The sequence below is a fragment of the Egretta garzetta genome, unplaced genomic scaffold (assembly GCF_000687185.1).
Source record: "Egretta garzetta isolate BGI_Z169 unplaced genomic scaffold, ASM68718v1 scaffold130, whole genome shotgun sequence".
Lineage (NCBI taxonomy): Eukaryota > Metazoa > Chordata > Aves > Pelecaniformes > Ardeidae > Egretta > Egretta garzetta.
Window position 1 is genome coordinate 706,122 of NW_009258284.1, and position 19,313 is coordinate 725,434.

Below are 19,313 nucleotides of genomic sequence, written 5' to 3' on the forward strand. Positions count from 1 at the left end.
TTCCCTGATAAGCTCAGCAGAAACCTCTGCGATGGGGAGTCGTTGGCCAGACAGAAGAAATCCAAATGGGTCCAGGACAAAGAGAATGTCATCATGAACCGACCTTCCAGGAAAACAGGAGTCAGCAACAACTATTCTGGGAACTGATGTCTTGCACCCACTTATATATCAACACCAAAAAGCTGTAATAAGCAACTCGCTACCTACTCAAAATAAGCTTCTAAGCAAGAGCTCTTCTCAGCACAAGATGTCCCAGACAGACCGGATCACAGTCAGATTGTGATAAATGCTACAGAAACACAGACCAGAGTGATAGCGTCTCACCCAAATGGTTCATGCTCTCGACACAAGCCAACTGACAGTAAACAGATGCTCCAAACCGCAGAAAAAGACAAGCAGAGCCAACCCTTCCAGGCTGACTCCACTACAAGGACACTATTTCCATAACTCTCAAAAGCACAGGCACATTGCATAAGCTCCTGACACTCCTCAGGTCACCCCAGCAGCAACAGTGGATCTCTGCCAGTCAATCCCACTGAATTACTTTGGTCTTTGCCAGTACACCAGTAGCTCTGCCCTCACTGGAATTCAGTTGCCTTAAGATCTTGTGTGTTGCAGCAGTAACAAAAAGCCAACCTAGCATTTGGCTTCATCTGAACTTCAGAGCTACCATGCGCTTCACAACTGGGCTTATTAAGCAACCAACCAACAGGAGACCACATCTGATATCCTTGTGCTTCTTCAAGCTGTTTCTCTGTTGAAAACTTCTTCACTGAAAGAGCAACCTCTATAAACTGCTTAATCTGTCTTTACTAAAACACAAACTACTAGGCATGTCTGATGTAGGGGAAAGTGGAGCTGCACAAGAGAGAATCTCTTTTTTGCTTTAAAATTATACACCAGCTGCCCATGAGAACTAGGGGAAAACTGTAAGATTTACTATGCTTTAAAAAAACTAATAATTTAAGAAAGAAAGTCTGTGCTATCAGAGGATTTCTTACACCACGCACGCAACAAAAATCGCAAGAATGCCAACTTGCATTGATCTCAGGAAAAAGTACTGTGGTGTAAGATTTGTGATTGAGTTAGGAATCTGACCAAAATCATCAGCCTAGATGGCATGAATCCGCAAGTCACAAAAGCATGAGATGAACAATTTATTTGGGCTTCCCATCAGCTTTGATCTGATCTAAAGTCACAGTTTAGAGAAAAATCGTGGACTTTTCCTACAAGATCCAGCCCAGGGTAACATTTAGCCTTGCACTTTCCAAAGCTGTTGAAAACAAATGAGTATAGGACTTGCCACTCAGATGCCCACCATAATCTCAGTCTTCATTTTCATAAAGCCAAGTCTCTATCTGTTATGGCTTCAACAGAAAATTTCCAAATAGAAACAGAAACAAGCAACGTGTAGACATCTATATATAATCTGAAAATACATTTTTATGGCTTGAACTGTCCACTCACCCACCTTATCCCAATGATGTTAGCTATAAGCATCATTGGTGGTTATTTCACCTCTTACTCAAGTCAAGTGTGCAAGTAAATAAGGAAAGTAATAAAGCATAGAAATCTAGGGGGTTTTCCCCGTCACTTAGAAGGTGGCACTAGGAAAAGTACACAGTGAGATAGGTCTTTCACATGCAAGGAGCTGCTCAGCTTTCTGACGTCTGAAGAAAAGCATTCTAAGTAGCTCATCAGATGTTTTCAAACCAACACGAGGGAAACTGCAGGTCTTCAGGAGTTCCCAACACTAACCAGCAACTTTCTGTGACTTGGAAATCCGTTTCAGAGCTAATCTGTTTCAGCAGAGACTGCTGCTGAAAAGATTACTTTCTTTATGGAAGAAAGGAAAACAAAAATCCAGTCCAGCAGCTACATCCTAAAATCATGAACACTCTCCCAATGTAACGACCTGTTTGTTGGCTCCCTGGTTAAATGGGTGAATTTGATTTCAGACAAAAAAGCCCCTATGAAGTAGAGAAATTTTAGTTTCTGAATTGGGGAGGAAGGTTTGTCTTAAAGTTGATATCCAGGACATTGTCAAATTCCCAATGCTATGCTCACATCAGTCCAGTCTTCACATACCTGTAACATTGTCTGATAGTATCAAAATTAAGAAGATAGTTTTAGACAGCCAAACAATTCTTATTCTCTAAGGACTACATAGAAATTGAAATCCTTTAAATCACTAGAAAGGAGGAAAAATATTATAGAATCACTTTGTAGATACTTTTACTGAAGTCACAATATGCATGAATGGCATGCAATTGTATGCATGAATACAGAATACACCTTTTCTGCAGTTTTTTTTCAAAGTACCTCGCTGAGGGAAGATTTATTTCAGAAGGAAGTAAGACATCACAGTCCAATAGAGGCTATTTTTTTCTTCTAGAAACTTTGCTAAAGCCTGAGAGGCTAAAAGGCATTGGTGTGTATTTACACTCAAAATTGAAAGAGCCAACCATGTCTCCAAAAATGAAAAACCATGTTGCCTACAAATCTACTTACCACCTGCTGGCAATGTAGAGAAGTGGCCAGCAATCTGCACTTCCCAAATAACCCCTTCATGTAGTACATAGAATATCCTACAATGTCACAGACCTTTGCAAGCACTAGGATTTTGTATAGGCAAATGTAATCATACCTTTTTTTTTTTTAACGTAAGTTTGGAAATTCCACTTCCTCTCTTCCTGCCCCATGACTTGAAGTACTCCATTGTAGCTACTACTTCCACATGCACCCAATTCACGTAACTGTCTTGCTCATTTAAGTTCTCCTTTGGGCATACTGCAAGGATAAAATATTCTATATAATTATTAATTTGCTTTAAACTGGAGAAAGTAACATTCAAAATAGACTTTTTCTTGCTACCGTACTTAAGATTTTAAATGATGAAACAAAAACTGATGCATTACAATCATTTATTTTAAATGGTATTCTGAAATTCGTGGTTATATACAAATTATCAAACTATGAAGCTTAAGACTACATGGTGACTGCCTTCACAAAATAAGGCTGCTTGGTCAATCTCATCAGAGCTGATTCCATTGAAGTTTGAGTATTCAGAATACAGGATGGCTTCAAGAAAGTTGTAATCCATGAAGGCACCAACGCCAGAGGAGGTAGGCCTTCCTACATAAAAAGCTGATCAGGGGCCCCCTCAGTTACTGTGTGACATTTGTTGAATTTGAGAGCATCACCAGCAGGGAAAGGTCTGAGCAAATCCAATGGTTGTTGTGGAAATGCTGCACTCAAAATCTGGAGACAGGTACCTACTACAGGGTCTTTTCCATGCCAGGCATAGTCACTTTCAGCATAGATACGAGGCACAGGGATGGGCCGAAACATATCATCCCCCAGCCAACAAACAGAAACTTTTCATTTGTCTGAATTGACATGGAAAGCAGATGAATTACTGCCTCCTCTCATGTTCCCCCAATACTAAAGGTAGAGATATGCTTCATGAGTTTATTTTATATACAGATGATTAAAAATACATTTTAGTAATGCTTCCCATAAAAATCATACCAATAGCACAAGAACTGAAATCAGTGCAACAAAACTAAAATGACAGGAAGGAATATTTACAACCATATTGTATTGTACCAAAATGGCAAGATCAGAAATTTCTAAAGTGCAAAGTTGGCTATATTCTACACAGATAACAGGGATCTGTTTTCTTGCTTATACTATGAACCAATACCATCATTACAGATGCACCACATATTCATGCTGAACATTTAAGTTACCAAATGTCATCCTTAGGCTGACAGGTAAAACTCCTCTACCGAATCCAGTGGGAGGCAGACATCAGCATCCAAGGGCCAAATTTAGTCTCTCAGTTCTAGGAGTGTCACATGCTGGATGGAGATTAACTGTGGTAAACTCAGGAACAAGAAACGTGGATGAAGTTTATTTAAATACATGGAGGAAGGTAGTTAAATAAAAATCTTACAAAGAGCTTAATGGTTTGTTTTACAGTAGACTAAAGACAATCACTGCATTTTTAAAAGCAGAAAATAAGAGGGCCCAGCACTCCATATTTTTTTTAGCTGCAGTTTTGTCCTTGTTCAGACTGGGCACAAATTTTTAAAGACTATTTACACCAACAAGATTTGCAGGTTTAGCCATGAGAGCCTATAAAACCAGAAAGGCCATAAAAACAGGCTCTTGCAGCATTAGAGTATTAAAAAGTCACCATTCAAAATACCTCATTCTTAAAAATTACTAAAGGAAATCATAATAGAAGGAACATGGCTGCTAGGTTTCCAGATTAACTGAAACTCCCAGTCAATTCACCCATATTCTTAAGCATATTGGACAGTTAATCTACGTATTATTTACAATAATTCTTCCTACGACCCAACAAAACCAGAGAAAACTGCTCATTGACTCACAGCTCTCTATACTTTGCAAACTAAACAGTCTCCAGTTTCTTATTTTTGGGCAAAACTATCCAATGTTTGCCATAGGATATTAACTACAAGTAAACAAAGTTTGTCTTGAAAAGCAACACATGTTAAGTGAATTAGTTTGTTCCATTAGTCTATTTTTAAACTACTACATCATATTTACTGAAACAGCTATGGCATAAGAGGCTACACAGCTAGGCTTAAGTAATGCCATAATTTGACACAATCCACTTGTTATGCCCCAAACTATTTACAGTGAACTTGACTCAAACAAACCACTTGGTTTGAGAAAGAGTCCAAAGAATTAAGAATTGCAAGTCCATAAAATAATCCTTCCTAAGAAGTTGCTTGGGAATGATTTAGTCATGATCTGTTCATTTTATTTTAAGATATTAATATACTGGAATACACCCATGGGCAAAAGCCTCATTGGAAATGAGTCCCAACACCTACACATGCCTTAGCGAACAAGGGGAAGTCTGTGCCACAGTGTGTAGCAGATGGAAGGGAAAATGGAAAACGAGGGAAAACAGAATCTAGTCTGCAGAGAAAGAAAATTAATTAGGTTGAGACATGTACATATTAACACACACAGGCATCTGAAAAACAATGAGTAACTACAAAATCGTGATTATGAAATGAAGTGCATCTTGATCCTTAAAGGGGGCAGGCTAAGCAAATGTAGATGACTACAGCTGTAGTAAGTTTTTAGAAAAATTAAAATCTGCATAGGCAAAGTAGCTCCATGCTCCATTCTGGCAAAATCTAAGCTGGTCCTTTTAATAATGCAAGATGTCTAAAAAGTCAGCTGATCAAGTTCTGAACAGATCTGAGTAACTCTTCCTAAAACACACCCCAGGCCTCTACGCAGCATCAGAAGAAATGGACCACTTATAGATACAAATTCTTCTTGATACTCATTATCTTCTATGCACCTAAACCCTTGCAGAACAGAAACAGAAGCAATTCAGCTGATTTTACACTTATTTGTGTGTGCAGAGCTGGCTGAAAGAAAAATCCATCACTGCAAACAACAAGTTCTGCTTCTGATTCACCCATGACAGCCAACATTAAGATTCTCTTTGCCTTTTGCAGCAATAAATTCTGTCGTTTGGTCCTGTATTTCAGGAAGAGTCTTGAGTTTCCTACTAACCTCCTCAACAGTTTTTGTTCCGCAGGCCCTCACGGAGCAACACACCTGCCCTCTAAGCTAAGGTACTCTAAGTCCCATGAAAGATTTCAAATGGAAGCACTGAATTACACCACAGTGGAAGATGAACCGATCTAAACTGTATAAAGTGAGGAATGCAATTACAGTATACATCAAGCTAAGTGCATACACCATCGTGTTTTGTTGAAACAGGAACATTTTCAGGCTGTTCGGTTTCTTTCTCAGGTAAAGCGCAGCAGCCGGTCCCAGAGATTGCAAGGCCCTCACTTTAACGCATAAATCGTATTCTTTTGCATTTGCAGGAAATCAGAAAGCTATGTTTTTGTTGACACGGGTGCTTTGGAGTGCTCAGCACTAAAGAATGTTATCCCATTTTCCACAGTAGGCAGAAATGGAAGAAGCAAGTTCCACAAAATAGTTTCTTTCTCAGTCCTGACCGGGCTTGGCTTTTGGCAAGTTCTCTTCATAAAGAGCTGATTTCAGTGCAGTACTGCAAAAGCTGAGAAACAGCACTGCTTGCATAAGGCATACAGGGAATCTAGAGCATGGTTTCCCAGTTGTGCCATCCTCCCTCCTCTCCTAACAGCTTCTGATAAGACACTACCCAGCTTCTTAGTTACAATTCCATTACGTTATGCATGACAACTTCACGAATTCAAATGGGAGCTTTTCTAGTGCCAGGAGATTTTAACTGTCTGAAGCTTTCAAACTTACCAAATCTTTCAAAATTAAAAATCTTTGAATGAATGACACCGTGATGCATTACTTTTTCACACTTCCATATTGCTTGCTGCATCACTTTCACATACACTTTGATATTAAAGGATTTTAATTTAAGGACAGACAAGCTAAAATACCTTACTACAAATTCTGATACAAGAACCCTAATCTATAGAGGAAAGAACAGAAGCTAATTGTTTCAGAATAATATATTTGTGCTCCAGTTCTGCAGAACTTGAGGTTTTCCAAGTTCTGTGAAAGTTCTGTGAAATACCATAGGGGTGTTACAAACCAAACCCAGATTTTCTTCGCTCACTACAATTAAGTGAATTGGAACACGACAAGGTGTTAAGCCTGCATGACAAAACCTAAATAAATATAACCATTCATGCAAACTTTTGTTTGCAGAATTCAACATTACATAGCATATAATTTAATGGAAAAATCCTCAAGTGTTACAGTCATGATACTTCCTTTGCTATTTGTGGGTAGAAACTAAGCCCACAAAAAGAAACTCTCTAGAGGCACAATAGGAACATTTAAGCCCACTCATTCCATGATATCCCACTAAACCCAAAAATAAGTCAGATATAAATAAACTCCGAGAAATCTGCCACATTCTCAAGCAAGATAGACGCATAATAACAAAAGTAAATTAAATTAGTCTTCTAAATTTAAAAAGAGAAGAATCAGGAAAAGGGAGATTGGAACTAAAGCCCCAGAGTCCAATTAATACAGTTTTAAAGTGAATTCAAAGCACTTGTGGCACTTAAGAAATCTGGCATCCACTGTCTTTTTGAGGCTTTATGTCTGGTTCCTTCAGAGGTTTTACTTCTTCATCTGGTTTTGGTTTAGCCTGCGAACAAGAAGAAAAAAGAAACTGAATACCACAAGTACAAACCACTGTGTCTGCACGGTATTTATGCACAGATAACTTTACATATTCTAATCTAACAGTCTCTTCTCTTTTCAAGGCTGAAGGCTTTGAGTGAGCCTCAAGCAAGGGGGGGAAGCCAAATGTTCTCTATTTCAGCATCCTTAAATTAATCCTTTTATAAAGAGACTCTTTCTATAGCATTCACTCCTGTAACATTTCAGCATTAAATAATTTCCTCCTATTTGGGAATTAGAAAAAAATTACTCCTAGTTTCCAGATGCTGACAGTGTGGCAGAGAGGTAACTTGCACAGCGGAAATGTGAGCTCAGGTGGTAGCCTTGTGTCTACGTCCTGCACTGAGCTGGGAGAAATTACAGAAGAGCATAAGAGCAACTCTGTATTATACACAGAACAAAGCTAACGGGAAAGAACAGTACATAAGATTATCTTACAGTGTCATCCTTTGGCCTCTTGGTGAGATCAAATGCTGCAAGCGTTTCAGGAGTCCAGTGTGCGTTCAAGGCAGGAAATTCAAAAGGAACAGGCTCTACTAAGCCATAGTTTGCTTTCAGCTCCAGCTGGGGAGCCTCTGATGGCACCTTCTGAAAATAGCTGTAATAGAATGCAGCAATATATTTAAAACACAATGCACTATCTCTGCAAGTCTCGTTTGCAATTCTAAAGAAAAACAGTCTGGGTTTTACAGTGGCAATCATTGCTGCTCTCTTCCATTTCATTAAGGCACTGTCCAACATGCATTCTGTCAGCAAGATTCACAAGAACAAAAGCAATTCCTTCTCGGTATTCATCCCCTAATAGCTAGGTAGGGTTTTTCCTACTTGATAACCATTATTCCCAGTGCTTCAATGAGAAGAGCACCTTTTGTCCAAAAATACCTTCAAAATCCAATGAGGATTTAAAATACTTCCCCAGAAAGGTGGAAGAGGACAGTTCTTTTCCTAAATCAGTCTCAATGTGCCGCAGTGCACAATAGCAATGACACTGCAACACCCACAAAGACTTTCTACAACGCAAAGCCTGAATGAGGGTATAAATCTACCCACAGCAAACCAACAAGAGCTGAAAACTCACAAATACTGACGCACGCTACCTTACATCCTGTGCTGCAGCAGAGCTCTGCAGCAGGCACATCTCCCAAAACAGTCACTGGTTATCTGGTTTCTCTTTCAGAGTTTGTTTCTAGAGGGATATGGATTTGTTGAAATCTCCTGTATGCTGCTGTTGTAAGCTATGACAACAGTTATTGGAACCAAAGCAGAGTATTTCTTTTCCTATGTGCAGTTCAGCTTGATGTACTTGACAATCCTTTTTGTTTAGTCAATTTCCCTATTATGCAGGTCTTTAAACGTCATAAAAAGGGAAATAACAAACCTGTTATTAAATAATAAATGACAAAAGGAGGGGAGGCAGAAATGTCGAAAAGAATTCTGAAGCCAAACTCCTCTTGTTATTTTAAACTGCTTCCAAACTCTTTTTGGAAGGGACATTAACTAACAGAAAGCCCGATTCACGATATTAATTATACTTAGACTGGTAAAGCTCCTAGCACCCTAAGTATATTCTTCACTGAAGGCATGACTGTGGTTTGACTTCTCTGCCAGCAAAGCAGAATCAGCTACCCAGTCTTCTCCATTTCCCCTCTGTCCTCTTTTGCCTACTAGATCCCAGCAGCTGAGAAGAGGGCATTACAGCAACCTCTGCAGGACTTTCTCTTGTGCAGAAGGGAAAGGAACAAAGTGGATGAGGAATGAAGGAAGAAAACTGCTTAACCTCTCCACTATGTCAGTCCAACCTACCCTGCTGACCTGGCATAGAAAACAGAGAAGGTGACAGCACAGACCCATAGCAAATCTGCAATGAGAAAATTACAGAATTGCAAATTCCTTTTTAAGTTTCATGCCATGTCCAAAAGAAATACAAGAACTGAGGAGTAAAATTTACCATGCCATCTGGAAAGAAAAGCAAATGAGGTTATTAACAGTTCATATAGAGTACTGTACCAACCACAAATTACTTACATGAATCCATTTTCCCTCTGGCATTTTTCTAGTGTGTTCTTAATCAAACTTCCTAATTTCCTAAAGAAGAGATGTCCAGAAGGTTTGGCAGTAGTCCCGGGCCCTTTGGTTTCCCCATATTCTTTGCACAATGCTTCAGCCTTGGCAAAAACTTTGCAAGAAAGAAATGTAATAAAAATCATTTACATAAGTCTAGTAAATCATGGTTCTGATCTACAGTGCTTCAGTTTTAGGAGATTCCAGATTCCATTCAGGCTTCTTGCTTCTTAGAAACAAAAATAAACTAGCTCAAAGGCAGCGCTTCCAGCAAAGATTTACAGCAAAAGTGACAAGGAACAGGAAACAAACAAACAAAAAAAACCCAAACCAAAAATAAGATAGCTTTTTGGGTAGGGAAGATGCAGGAAAGCAGTCTTACGCATGGGGCAAAATGGAACAGTAAGCTTAAGAACTGTGACACATGGTAGGGAAAAAGAGTGGATATAATGATGTCCAGGCAGAGTTGATGCCAAAAAATAAACACCACTTAATATGGAATGGGAAAAGAAGCACTCTTCTCTGAACAGCAGGCATGCTAAAACCCACTGTATTTGTTTTACTGCAAGCAACCCAACTTAGCTTTTGTTAATAAATTTTAATTTATTTTTAAAATTAATATGAAAAGGTTCCAATTTGATGATTTGAACATTTTTTTATACACTGTGGTAAAGTTATGCAATGCATGCCATTGGGGTAGCAATAGGTCTGAAGAGAGAAGGATGGTCAGAAGACCCTGAACTACTGCAAACTTCCCTTAATCTACCTTCCAAATGAATAGAAAGAAGTTACTGAAACCCGTTTAAAAACAAACAAACACAGTCTAGATTTACTATTTAACATAAGACAGAGCAACCGCCAAAGCAGAAAAAGCTGCAGTAACTTAACATCCAGGAAACACGGTGACCAGACAATTGATTTTTACACTGTTTTGCAGGCAGCTCAAAGCCAATCTTCAACAGGCTGAGAAGCAAAGACCAATTTTTCTGCAGCACTGTTATGAAAGGCAGTCATTGGTAAGACAAAAAAAGAATAGCTTCTCTATTCAAAAGTGTGCTGGATTTTCACCTGGTGACAGATAAAACATTAAGTTTATGGGAGACCAAATAAACACGATGCAGCAAAATAAAGCAGGCCTCATCAGACCCTGTAATCTGGTCTCAGTCACACTTACATTTTTCTGATTCCTGCAGAGATCTGATTGCTTCTCCGCATTTATCACTCGCCAGTAAAGTCTGACCATGGTAACAGTATGCCTAATGGGAGAGGACAAAACCATTACCAACATCACTGGGCGCTTCCTGCACCAATTCACTTCTGCTCTTCCTTACATCAGAGTTGCAGGTCTTTGAAGCTGCCATTCCCTGCAGATAGCTGACAATTTGGGAATGCAAGTCAAAGCAGCATTCACCGAACAATGCAGTTCAACGCAAACACCGTGAGGTAGGTATGAAGCAAGCTGTCTCAGGTCCAGCCAAGGGTAACTTTGAGCTTCATGAAGGCTGTTTTACCAAAAGCACTAGTATATAGTCTAGCTCCAACCCCTCTCTCTCACTGTATTGATGTGCAGCATTAAGCCCCATCACAGAATGAGGATGAACCCCAAACAAGTTTACAAAGCAAAGACTCTAAAAACAAAAACTACCTGAACACTCAAAAACCAAATCTGCGACAAACATCACTGAATCCAGAAGAGATGAGGTGTTTGGCCGCTTGAGATATTTTGCCATAGTCCAAATAACTTTTCCACCCCAAAAAGTCCCATTCCTTCATAGTTAAGAACGTACTGTATTGCAGCGAGAACTGAGTGGCCCCTTTTCTATTATCAGGAGTTGCTGAGTTTAAATACTAAATACCAGAGGTAAAGGAACAATCCCATGAACTAATGCCTACCTTGCATACCTTCCTTTAATGTATATTCTCACAATACAGCAAACATTACCTAAATTTACCACTGTCTGTATTACACACACGCACACACAAAAAAAGTACCACATCTCTGACCCTCCCTCACCTCTCAAACTTGCAGCTTTTAGCTACAGGTTTAATGTAAGAAAACAACACTGATGTTAACTGCTTAGTTTGGGCCTTTTTTACAGTATGAAAGAGCCCAATTACAGGCTGTGGCAGGCTACAAGAAATAAAGAGCAAATTGAGCAGCTGATGATCCCAAGAGTGCCACTGCACTTGCCAAGAGATCAGTCACGCAAAAAGGGACAGCACTTGGAATGGTACCTAACATTATTTGTCCAGTTTCATTCAGGGCCTTCAAAAACATGATCAGCTCTGAATTATGCCTAGAATGAGACTGCAATGCAGGTAATGGAAGACAAGTATTATGCTCAACCTGAATTGCTTCACTTCACGATCGGTGATCACAATAAATTCCACGCTGCAGTAATTTCACTTGGCTCAACAAAAACACTTCAAATGCCGCTGACACCGCACAGTCTCTCTGCACAGCATGGACAGAACATCAGGGCAATACTTAGCCCCCATTCCCTATCGAGCCCTTAGACACCATTAAAAACTGTGACTGATGTCAGCCAAAGTACTTACATAGGCCATATAGAAACAGGTCTTCAAGTTTAAGTACTTCCTCCATTTACCTGCATAGGTTGGATCCAAACTGGATAATGTTTGATCTGTGAACACATAGGTAAAGTTATTCTCTAAGACATTTCCAAAAAGAAAAATTCCTCACATACTCAAAGACCAGAATTCTTAAACTTAGCGATAGATCTTAAATATAAAGCAGCTGCAAACATGTGACATAAGTTACTCCTGCAAAGGTACAGAGAAACTATGAGAAAAAAGAAAAATATGCAGTTCACTGAGCTATCATGCAGTTGTCCCTAGAATCCCTGCAACTGCTGTCCACTACGTTTGGAAGGCTCATTTTCCAAAATATTTTCAGGCAGCATTTCAAAGCTTGTTCCTAGTTTGATTTCAAGTGGTGACCTATAAAAGCCTACGTGTGTTACAATATTCCATCTCTTATACTGACTCCTGTATTTTTTCACTTTTCCCACTTGCCTCAGCAAGCCCACAGATCAGCTTACTCATCTGGAAGGATACACATAATTAAGCCACTACACACTTTACAGTCTGCATCATAATCTGCTGCCCAAAGGCAGTTGAAACACACTCCATTTACCTCAGGCCATTTGTTTGCTGCTTTCACATGTTCTCAAGCCATTGCTGTCTTCTGCCTCCCCCCACTAACATTTCCCACCATTAGCTACAGAAAAAGATTCCCACAAAACCAAAAGGCCTTATCAAAATATATCTGTTACAGTGGTAACTGAAGCCTTGCATGCACTAAATAGAAGCTGAATATACAAAGCGTATCCACTGAGAAACAGCGTTAATATCGCAACTGATGGGCGGGTGAAGTATGTCTGCTGGCAAGAACGTATAAACCAGGTCACTAAGGATACAAAACAAGACACTTACCAGCTTTTTGGTAGAAGTTAGCTGTTTCATAAGCAAGAGCAGCTATTAGTCCTGGATTGTGTTTCAGCTCAATAGCCCGAGCAATTGTTACTGAAAAAAAATTCCACAACACAGTATTAAAGTTTAATTGAAAATGTCACATCAAATCAGCAGAGGCATTTAGCACTTTAAAACCCCTGCATGAGCAGCAAACAAGTATTGTGCAGTCAAGCAAACTACAGAATAAAGACAGATTGTTTCTGGGATAGAATGATTCCAAATTAATAGAAAAGCTGAAGGACAGTTAGTCTGAAGACCAGATAGTAAACAGAAGCTGCAAATATTTTAAAGTAAAGGAACTGGGAATTTGTGTTAGGCAAGCATGGTGGTGAAGAGATTGCATGAAAGAAAAAAAGAAGAGGGAAGGAATGTCACATACAAGTTCTTCCAAAGTGGTTAAATTTGTAATATCAGACTGATTTTTGGCATTTTCCTCCTATAATTGTAACTTAAGTTTCTTTAAAATCAACCCGCCCCACTAAGCCACAGTACTTCAGGAGAAGAAAAAACTAGCATCGCTGCCAAGCAGACTTCATAAGACATCAAAGAAACCCACAAAGACTGTCATTTCCCATCCCCAGCAAACATGTATATTTGAAGATACCTTCTTGAGCTTCAGCTTGGCACTGTATGATGTAAGAGTCTGTAAGTCGAGCTTCTAAATCTCTTCCCTTTTCTACAGGTGTAATCAATTTTGGAATATGACTTTCCTAAGTACAAAGCAAGTCTCGAAGTTAGTTTAGGCCTAACACCACTGCGGCCAATGCAAAGCAAGTCTCTTATTCCTAAATGAATGGGACACTGAGTGAAGGTCCCAAGACTGCTAGCCGCCCTGCTGGATGTGCTACTGGGCAGACAGACTGGTAACTCTTCCACTGCCACTGGGAAAGGGATTGATATTCAACATATTAATACCCTTCTTTTTCTGTATCATTCAATAGTCTGAGGTATTTGTTTATTCTGTAACCTCATCAGAAAAGCAAAGGCTTTCTGAAGACAAAAAGTGAAGTACTTGGAGACAACTTAAAGAATGGACAGCAAAGACAGTTTTTCTACCTTCAAGTGTTTAAAAATCCCAGCTGCTATCTTCAGGCTTCTGTGAACGTCTTTTGCTTCATCTTCTGTTATACTAAGAATATAGAACAAATCAATGAAACTGTAGTTAGAAGGGACCTCTGTGTCATTTAGTCCAACCTCCCGCTTTGGAGCAGGACTATCAACAGCAGTAGGTCAGGTCAGTTATGGCTTTGCCTAGATGAATATTGAATCCTTCAAGAACGGAGAGCCCACTAACTCTTGAAACAACCTGTCCCACTGCTGTGCTACCCTCATGATAAAGAAGGTTCTTACAGTGTCCAATCATTGAATAATCAACCAGAATTCACTTGAAAAAAAGAAACGTAAGACCTTGTAATGACTTTCAAATAAAAGGTAGCCTCAGCGTTAAAAGCCAAAGCTTTAGAAATCTACAGGGCTAAAAGTCAGCAGAGTTGTAATTTTGGGAATCTCAATTTTGTACCTGAACATTTAGAGCAGGACTGGCAAAGGGTTTATTCACAACTGACACTTTCTCTACACCAGAGTCACATGGTACCAGTACACTTTGTTCACAGATGCAAGAAGGGATTGAAGTGGACTTGGACGTTACAGCACGTGAGTAAAAGCAAACTGCCTCCTTGAACTCCTACTGCCTCAGCTGGACATGCACCACAGCAGTCAAAACTCAGAACCTGCTAAAGTTTTTGGTGGGATATTGCTGCAATGGAATTACTAAGAAAAGAAAAACACTTACTCTTCTTTTCCAGCGAGTCTTGATGCATATTTTGTGTACCACAGAGCTACATTAAATCCCATGGAAACCAGTTCAAACACTGCATCCTGCTGGGCACTAAAAGGAAGACAGACAAGCCCCCCAGACAATGAAATGCTTTCCATTTTATTCTGACAAGCTCTCTCAGATGATAGTTCACATAGCCTACGTCGACATTTCTCTCCATAAAATATTTTTCATTTAAGAAGTCAACAATTTCCGATTCAGAACCTCCTACTTGCTGTACTGCCTAAAAGAGACTTCAATTTTTACTTACTCTCTTTAAGAGCTCACAATTATAATTTCCCATTCGGATGCCTAACCTTCCCATTTGGGAACTTGTATTTTAAAACAGTAACTTGAGATTTGTTTAGCTTTGGGTGTGGCTGACATTTTTCCGTCTTTTTTTTTTTTTTTTTTTTTTTTTTTTTTAAAATGCACATTTTGTGGAAAGCCTTGCTCTGGAATGTCTACTTTAAAGTTGTAGCTGCTAAGTTAATAAGTCAGAGTCTATTACATCTCCCTCAAGTGAACGTTATTGCAAGTATTTATGTAACTGCAGTCAAACAGCATGTGCAAACAGCAGGAAATTTCAGGAGCTGAAGACGTGGACTTTGAAAAGAGTGAACATGCAATCACAAGCTCAGTATAGCTTAGGAAATAGCGATCTTTAAAAAGAAAGGTGTAGGAGTGGGAAGAATAATGGTGGCACAGGAACAAGTGTGTATGACCATGAGAAAACCTGAAGAAAGTCCTAATCAACAGATTATCTTTCAAGAGGAATAAACGCTTTGAGGAAGTCAAGCGCTTCTTCTAGATAAACCTTGGCAAATTTGTAAGCATGGTTATACAACACAATTACCTACAACAGCAAGAGATGACTTACAGAAGCTTACAATCCAGAAGCTTACAGATCTATATTCCTACTTAAAGCAGAAGCTTTGTTTGTTTGCACCAGGAGTACATATACTAGAAGAAAATCAAATCTTCAGCAACATTTGTACTTGAAAGAAGTCAGAAGATACTGGTCAGCCAATAGTGCTAAATGAAAAACTTTTGAACTGCAGTAATCTATGTTATCATATTCAATTCACCAATACCCTCAAGGTTCTTCTTTGTACTGCTCTAGCCAACTGTAGATATAGCTTGTAGATCAATTAAGACACAATGGAACCTTCTACCATTATCATGCGTTATCGCGCACTTACATAAAGGCAACACATGCTTCAGAACACCTAATGCAGTATGGCAATTATCAAAAATGCAAAGCAACAAGTTTTTGGAAACTACTTTGGGTTCAACATTTTGCTACTAACCCAGTTTTCCTTCACACCTGTGCTGGCACACGTGCATATACATAACAGACCAGAAAAAAACAGCTGCATACCCTGTAATCATAAAAGCATACATACTTTGGAACTTGTCCTTGTAAGGTGTCTGTCCACTTGAAATTCTGAATATATCTCAACTTGCATTCTTGGGAAGAGCCATCCGGTGAAAGGATAAAACCTATAGAATAAAAAAACCCATACCAACAGGCAATCTCAAAGTAAAAACCAGAAGCAAGTAATGAAGGAATGGGGATCAATGCGAATAAGGATATAGGGAAAAGAATGTTTCTTGCTGTACCACTCAAAACCCGTGTTACTTCCTGAGTGTCACTTGCTCCTTTCACATGCAGAAGATTTTAGTGACCAAGCATGATGCTTTTCTGAAAAAACTCACCCAATCTTGTCTGCAGCAACATGGACTGTTATCTTACCTTTATCTAGAATGTTGCATTAGCTTACACCCTCCCAGGGACTGAGGGAACTACACCAACTTGAGCTGCTTCACTTCCCACAGACTAAAAGATCAAAGTTTCCATGAATCATTTGACTCCTGAAAACTCAGTCCTAACAAACTTGTCTGAGCACCTGACCGCTAAGAGAGCGCTGTCAAAATATTGGCAGGAGGAAGGTTTCAAGGGAATGTGTCATCATAGGTGACCACCTACTGAAAATGTAGATACTTTGCTAATGAGAACCTATATATACACCTAAGACAAGCAGCAGCAGAAGCGTACACTTGCAAGAATTCTATTATCTAGCATTAGACAAACCAGAAGTTCACACCAAAGAGCAACTCCTATCAACAAAAAAAAAATAGACTCAGTTTATACTTAAGAGCAATTCACCAAAATCTAAGAGACAAATAAACATTTTCTTCTCCAGCAAGAAGCAGAATGAGGTTGAAAGCAAGAGGACAGGACTGCCAACACTCAGTACTGGCAGGGTCACAAAGGACACTGAAACTTGTAGAAAGTCTGGCGAGTACCCATGACTAGTATCAAGCGTAGAACCCAGGCAGATAATCTCCTTCCTGGGAAACACAAAGCTTCTTTACAAAAGATCAGGACAACATGCATTCTGAGAAGTGTCATAAAACTCAAATTATATACCTCTTGATGTATTAGCAGTATCGCTAATATATGTTCCTACCTTGCAAGAGTGAGAAATACAAGTCAGTTGCATTCTTCATCATTTCTGGATTACAACTCAAGTCTGTGAACAGCTCCAATAGTCGCGTTCGAGATAACCTCAAATCACTATGAAGGGGGGAAAAAAAAGAAAAAATAAACCTAAGAAATTCTACCCCAAAATGTACCATTAAGAAAGTACCCACTCATGTACACCACCACCCTTTTGGCTTAAGAAAGCGAAGCTAAGCATTTGATTTAGCTATCTAAAGGCAAGGCAAAGTACTTTATGAGGAAGATGCCAATAAATACAGAAAAAAAATCTTTTTTTCTCCTCTGGATACACACGATTGACTCTACTTTAAAGTACAATCCATTTTGGACAGACCACAATGGATAATCAGTACTCATTATCAATCTATTGTTCTAACACACACTAAAATAACTATGCCTTTATCTACCAAGAGGTTGGGTACAGGGGGAGGGAAGAGAAGCAACAAGCAGGCACATTCTTCAGCATTAGAACAGGATAAGCATATGAAGAGATAAGAATAGATCTGCAAAATAAGCTGAGATCTCTTCTCATTATATTCCTATCTACAACAGAACATTCATGCCTTATTCACTTATGGAAATTACTTTAAGTAATCTCTTGCAGAAGAACGCACAGTCACCAGAAAGACAATGAAATGTTTAGTCTTTTGCCTCTGCATTATTATAATAGGCCTTGCTATACACTCAGAGACTTGAAAACCAGATAATTCATTCTTTGTAACTAAATGTTCAGTGTTATCAGTGTCTTACTGTCTCCCAGCCTACACGTTTCTAGTCATTTTCAGAAGAAAAACTGAAGAGTAATCATTACTTTTAAGGACGTCCTCCAAACTGTGAGAGACAGAGTGAATTTAATCGTAAGTACACTTACTTGCAAACCTTTGTTGCAGCTGGAGTGGTAGCTACGCCGTAAAAATTGAATGAAACGGGAGCTGTAGCCTTCAAAGGGTTGCGATGAAACCAGTGCGTCATTTTCTTCCTGTAGTGTTGTTTGTGCCAAATCTAAGGTGTGGAAGGAAATGCACAGCTGTAGGAACAAGTACAACTGAGGTGTTAGACATGTCATGCTCCTCAGCTCAGAAAAATATATTCTAAATGTAAACAATTAGGAAAGAAACTAATTTGCAAAGCTGTATATAACCACACAGGAAAAAAATTATTTTTTTTCCCATCTGAAACACTAAGTTTTCATAGGCCTTGTCTTCATCATCCACCTGCTTGGTTTGAGAATTTCGCTCTGTTGAAATACATTTTTTTCCCAAGGCAACTGTTTTAAGCAGGGCAAAAAACTGTAATCATCTTTGTATTACTGTATACTTTCTTATTCAAAAAACCACAATTGTTACCTCCTGCGCGAGGCTGAATATTTCCCATGCCATTTACAGGTATATCTCATTTTGTTGAGGTCATTATGCTGTGTCTAGTTGACCTATCAGTAGCTTTTCTGGTGGCATCACTGCCACAGATGAAACTGTGACTACACAGTAACCCTTGCTGAAACCATGGATATATTTACATACAAACAACAGACCCGGAAACTGGGCAGAGCACAGCTAAACCAGACCACCTTTCCTCTTCTACCTCCATTTCAGAGAGCATACATAGCATAAGCATTCCGAGGAGATGTTTTGACAAGCTTTCAACAGCAGTGCATGGTGGGAGGATGAAACAAGGGAGGTCTGTACAGGATACCAGGAGAAACTTCTTCACCCTGAGGACAGTCAAACTGAGGAACAAGCTGCCTGACGAGCTCCTCGGGGTCTCCTTCCTCGAAGGCTTTCAAGAGGTCACCGGGTAAAGCCCTGAGCCACCGGGCCTGGCCTCAGAGCTGGCCCCGCTCGGAGTGGGACCTGGGGCTGGGGACCCTCCCAGACCTCCGTCACCTCACCGGCCCTTCTGACTCTCATCGTTATAAAACACTTCGCAGCTTTGCTGGGGGGGGGAAGAAAAAAAAAGCAGATCTGCCAAGCAGCGACGCCCTGCCACCGCCCAAGTCTTCCTGACCGAGCAGGTGACCTGTCTGTCATGTTGTCATGTCAGCACCTATCGCGACACCGTCACCCACCTGCGCAGCAGCGCGCCTGCACGGAGGCGAGGAACCGTCACACGGCCCCAAGGCAGGGGGCACTCTGACCGGTACTTAGCCGGAGACCTTCCGTGCCCAAACCGCCCTTACCCCCCGCACCCGACAGAGCAGGGGGGCGGTTTGCTCGGCGGGAGCCCGCCCAGCGCCCACTC

The 19,313-nt window shown here is 39.9% G+C and overlaps 1 protein-coding gene across 6 annotated transcripts; it reads right to left on the reverse strand.

Annotated features, from left to right (window-relative positions):
* Window positions 1–761: 761 nt before the first annotated feature.
* BROX (BRO1 domain and CAAX motif containing) lies at window positions 762–19,307 on the reverse strand. Of its 6 annotated transcripts, XR_004841755.1 has the most exons (14): window positions 18,422–19,134; window positions 17,947–18,077; window positions 17,044–17,150; window positions 15,976–16,072; window positions 14,546–14,641; window positions 13,810–13,882; window positions 13,358–13,463; window positions 12,715–12,804; window positions 11,818–11,903; window positions 10,433–10,514; window positions 9,223–9,373; window positions 7,636–7,795; window positions 5,374–7,162; window positions 762–772 (listed from the first exon to the last, which is right to left on the reverse strand). XR_004841755.1 is itself a non-coding variant. In XM_035892662.1 (13 exons), the coding sequence occupies exons 2-13, from the start codon at window positions 18,045–18,047 to the stop codon at window positions 7,076–7,078; spliced, it is 1,236 nt and encodes a 411-aa protein (XP_035748555.1). In that variant the 5' UTR covers window positions 18,048–18,077; window positions 19,141–19,307; the 3' UTR covers window positions 3,316–7,075. The 6 variants fall into 6 exon arrangements, 5 of the variants coding, with proteins under 5 accessions (XP_035748555.1, XP_035748542.1, XP_035748564.1 ...); XM_035892662.1 differs by lacking the exons at window positions 762–772; window positions 18,422–19,134 and adding an exon at window positions 19,141–19,307 and having other exon boundaries at window positions 3,316–7,162; XM_035892649.1 differs by lacking the exons at window positions 762–772; window positions 18,422–19,134 and adding an exon at window positions 19,141–19,307 and having other exon boundaries at window positions 3,316–7,162; window positions 17,947–18,102.
* Window positions 19,308–19,313: the final 6 nt, after the last annotated feature.